Source organism: Tigriopus californicus, chromosome 4, assembly GCF_007210705.1.
Source record: "Tigriopus californicus strain San Diego chromosome 4, Tcal_SD_v2.1, whole genome shotgun sequence".
NCBI classification, from domain to species: Eukaryota; Metazoa; Arthropoda; class Copepoda; order Harpacticoida; family Harpacticidae; genus Tigriopus; species Tigriopus californicus.
Window position 1 is genome coordinate 5621196 of NC_081443.1, and position 4702 is coordinate 5625897.

The 4702-nt window shown below is 42.8% G+C and overlaps 1 protein-coding gene across 4 annotated transcripts in view; it reads right to left on the bottom strand.

The window, feature by feature from the left end:
- Positions 1–4370, bottom strand: part of LOC131879133 (glycerol kinase-like) — a 5760-nt gene extending 1390 nt beyond the window's left edge. The window contains exons 1-6 of one of the 4 annotated variants that reach the window (XM_059225365.1): positions 4171–4370; positions 2281–2527; positions 1953–2213; positions 1579–1730; positions 1295–1506; positions 705–975 (exon numbers count right to left, since the gene is read on the bottom strand). In XM_059225365.1, coding sequence (XP_059081348.1) covers positions 705–975; positions 1295–1506; positions 1579–1730; positions 1953–2213; positions 2281–2454 — 1070 coding nt within the window. In that variant the 5' untranslated portion in view covers positions 2455–2527; positions 4171–4370. Of the gene's footprint in view, positions 1–704; positions 976–1294; positions 1507–1578; positions 1731–1952; positions 2214–2280; positions 2528–2592; positions 2743–2842; positions 2863–4170 lie in introns of those variants that run through there. The other 3 variants (XM_059225366.1, XM_059225364.1, XM_059225363.1) reach the window with 3 other exon arrangements.
- Positions 4371–4702: the final 332 nt, after the last annotated feature.

Consider the following 4702-nt stretch of genomic DNA (forward strand, 5'->3'; position numbering starts at 1 on the left):
AATCCTGAAAATCTGGAAATTATGGACACGTATTGGCGATGATGGCTTCGCTTTTGTACGTTTCGAGAGCGAGCGAGCGCAGGCTTTCCAATTTGGGAGGCCGTCTTCATTCAAAAGGCCTGTTTTTCGACGACCAAGTGGCCTCTTGCTCTCGCCCGAAAAAAGAAAAAAAGGGGAAAATGAAAACAAAAATCTTACTTCTGCGCTGCATCTTGACGTCTGTTGGTTTTGATGCACGATGACGGCCTTGAGCGAATTCGAGGCTTCATTCCAGATACTTTCTTAATCAGATTCATCTCATTAAAGTTAGAGTTTTTATCGCTTATCAATCAACTTTTCACCTTAACAGAACGATTTTATTTTTGGAAAATAGTCGCATGGTTTTCTGCAATATTTTTTCCTGTTTCATAACGAGTTGTTGATCAACATGCAATTTGTCCTCGAATTCATGGGATTGAAAAGATTACATTTAGATTTTTATTAGCTTTTTTAACTCTGGTGTTGCATTTTCGAACGCGTATCCTAAGGCCATTTTGAGATATGATGCAATCGCTTCATGCGGAATTTGAAATTCGTCAAACAAAACTCCTGCACAATGTACAAAATAAGTGACGCAGATAAAATAAAGCCTGGTCATACAAGTAGATGAATTGAGGAAAAAGGCGACCGAGACAAATCAAATTGCCGACTCATTGTTCACTTACGCGGGTACAAAGTATACTCCACTCGTGTCCTCCACTTTGGAAGCCACTAACTCAATTTCTCGGGGCTCCTTGATGATTCCTAGCTGGTCTTGCAGCCATTTGACGGCTGCCCCTGCGATGGCAATAGAGCCCTCCAAGGCGTAAACGGGAGCCTCATCCGGGCCTAATTGGTAGCCAACGGTCGAGAGGAGCCCATGGGACGAAGTGACAATCTTCTCACCCACGTTGAAGAGCATGAAGCAGCCAGTGCCAAGGGTGCTCTTGGCCGTTCCTGCGAATGATTGAAGTACGTAGAAGAATGCTTACTCAAAGAAACGTAAGTGCTGTCACGTACCCATTGAGGTCACACCTAAGAGCTCTAGCTAGATATGAACAAGTTGAATGCCTGCAACTTTCGGTGGGGCAATTTGTTCATGATCAACACGAAATGATCGGAGTGGGCTTTGGCAAAGTACCTGTTCGAGGTCTTTCAATTCTGACCTTGGCACCAGAACGGAATGCCATTGCCCATAACACTAATGATAGTTGTGACGCGGGTACACTTACAATTTAGTAGCACACAGAAGCCCGCTCGAAGCCAGTTCACTTGCCTGCATTGAAGCTTTGATGGCCAACTAAGGCTGCTTGTTGGTCCCCAAGGCATCCGGCAATGGGTACATCCGGCCAGTCACTCCCCGAGAAGTTCAAATGGCCATAGATCTCAGCCGAGGAGCATATCCGGGGCAGAACATCCAATTGCACCCCGAAAAAGTCCAAAAGCTCTTGATCCCACTGCAGCGTCTTTAAATTCATCAGCATGGTTCTAACAAAATAAGGCGGATCCGATGAAAGACAGAGAGAACGATGGGTCAAGCAGCCTTCTACGCCTTCCTACCTTGATGCATTAGTAACATCGGTCACATGTCGGCCTCCGTTGACTCCGCCCGTGAGGTTCCAAATCAACCAGGAATCAACTGTTCCAAACAAAAGGCGCTTCGCTTGTGCCGCCTCAGACACCTCGGGGATGTTGTCCAACAACCAACGCAACTGAAATTGAGATAGAGCACCGTCGTTTACCTATTTTTCCCTGCTTGCATCGATCGCCAAGATCAACAAGCGGAATACACAAATTGCCATGTAAAGACCAGACAGTAGTTATACAACGAAAAAAAAAAACCTTGAAGATGGATAAGGATCCTTTGACTTCCCTGAACAATTAACGGTTTGGTTGGGTAGGTTATATGATAGAAAATGACGATGAAGACCTACCTTCACGGCAGAGAAGTATGTCGAGATGGGCAAACCGCATTTATCGCGTAAACTATCTTTGCCCTTGGATCCGGCACATTTCATTAAGGCGTTGACGGTTGACTGAGTCCGAGTGTCTAACCAAATGATGGCATTGTGAATTGGCCTTCCGGTGGTCTTGTCCCACACTACCGTGGACTCGCGTTGATTGGTCACACCTACTGCCTTTAAATCCAGAGACCGACCGGATTGGTGCAATTGCCCATGGACCTGGTTCAAGCACTGGGGGGAGAAATGTATTGCCCGTCATTTACACGAACCATAATCCTTGGACTGACGACGACCTTACCTGTTTGACGGTGTCAAGGAGCTCCATGGGATCTTGCTCCACCCATCCTTCTTGGGGATACACACTCCGGATCGGGATCTGATGTTCGGCAATTACGGATTCATCGCGGAGATCAAACACGAGAAACCTCGAACTCGATGTTCCTTGATCAATAGCACCAATCAAACTACTCATTTTTTAGGAGCAATCACTCACCAATCGGAAACTGAGTCTATTTTCAAGCGAGTCAAACAAACGATGCCACGACCTGCAACAAGAAGGAATCACCTGAAAACTAAACGGTTGGTTGGTATCCATAAGTTGGGCCCGCACCCGTTTCATACCAACGACTTGGACAAGACCCAACGTAACAACGGAACTAACCAACTGACTGATGAGTGAGAACTAACGAAGTACTAAAGAGCTTGTGAAGTGGCGAACTAACGATCGAACTTCCAAGACTCGTTTCCCTCCTAAGCGCAGATCATGGTATGCGCATGAAATGACGTCCTGAGTCCTTGCCTGAACCCACTTCATCCAGGACAACCGCCTAGCCAACTTGAAGTACATGTACAGAAATCACCTTCATATTCTTCGTCTTCTTCTTCATGTGGCTCGGGCTAGTGAACGTACATACAAGTAACAAGTCCACATCCATGTAAGTTGATCCCAGCAATCCGCGTACCCGCCGAAGATGCTCGCCTGATCTACATATCAGGTTTATGATGGCTTAGACATCATAAACCCAGTAGCTACTATGCTCTTATATGTTAGTTAGGAGTTGTAGCATCGATTCATCCGGTGTGAAAATATGAAAATATGAGGAAAATTGAACGCTGAATTAATCTGACAGACTCACAAGTGTTTGCGCGGTCATCGGATTACTGAGGGACATGAAAACGTGCGTGGTCAGAATAAGATCGTGTTCCCTTTTACTGATAGGTATTATAGTAACCTCATCGCTAAGAAATCAATGTTAGAGAGTGGATTTGAGTCATCGTTACTCGAAGCTCACCGAAAGATTCAAAAAATAAAACAAAGAAAAGATACACCATATTTATTCTATTTTCAAAGAATAATCAAAGCCCAATAATTAAAGGATTTAGGCACGGGCATTGCCTACCAAAGAGTAAGCCTCCTGATTTAGATCAAAAGGATATGAATTTAATTTCAAATGCCTAATCATTCATGAAGCCCCAATAATATGGCAAAATATCCCGGAACGGCGTAAGAGGTGAGAAAATGGCTAAAAATGAGCAATGTCAGTGGAAATCAATCATATTCGTTCTTTTGCCTTAAAAGGGAGAGATCTGCGACTCAACACATTTGAAAAATCATCAAAACGACAAATTATAAATAAGCGATGAAGGGAATAACTAAGCGAAAAGTTAACAGCCCTCCTCTTTTAGTATTATTTGACTATAAAACATCAAAAGACAGTAAATTTACAAATCCATTAGTCGTTGATTACGTTTGTGAAATAAAGGAGAAGTAGAGAAAAATCAAATTTTGGGTTTGGTTGCCGTATCTTGTAAAAGAGGAGCACAGATAAACACCAAAACGAACTCGCGCCATAAGACGACAACATTTTCAAAAATCGGAAGGGATGTGTCACTCATGTGTGAAGAAACAGTAGTTATGGTACAATCGTGACACTGTCCAACTATCAAGACCCAATATCTAAATACTACTTAATGAAACAAGGCAGTAATTTGAAATTATTAACAAATTTCAATTCCTGGAGTCGTGGAAATTCGCTTTTTTTTATAGAACAACTTTTCCACAATATTTGCAAAACCTAAGCCTTAAATAGAGACGTTCCAAATGAACTCATTGTATTTTCGTAATAGCAAATATGCTTAGGTAGCATTCAAAAAGAAGAAGAAAAGAAACCGTAATTTGGAATCTTACCCTTGGATGATTGAATGACTGATGAGCAGTCGGTAAGTAGATGGAACTTTTCATCGCCAAATCAAATTGGAGCCCCAGATGAAACAATTACTAACAGGCCTATGTCAACGTATGGGTGTACGAGTATTTGATTCCGGAGAAGAGGTCACATATTTGTATATTTGTTGTGAACTGACAGCCAATCCCCGGCCAGGCAAGAAACGAAGGAAACACCGCCGAACAATTCATGTTTTCTTCAAGTGTGTAGATTGCGGATAAAAACACTAGAGAGCGCTTCTTACCTTGTCGCTATTCAAACTAACACTCGGGTTGGTGAGTAGCCCCATCTAGATTAGTTTCCATCTAAATGGGTAGAGTAAGCTGTGGAATTGCCAAAATCCATTCGCTAAAATCTGACAGAACAAGTGTTTTTTTACAGGATTGAGTCAATCTATGCAAAACTTTGCCAACCATTGTTGGTCATTCTTTCCTTTGTAAAAGAGTTATGGAACGGAGTGAGAACTGTTCACAAGAATCCTACTCCGGAAAGTCA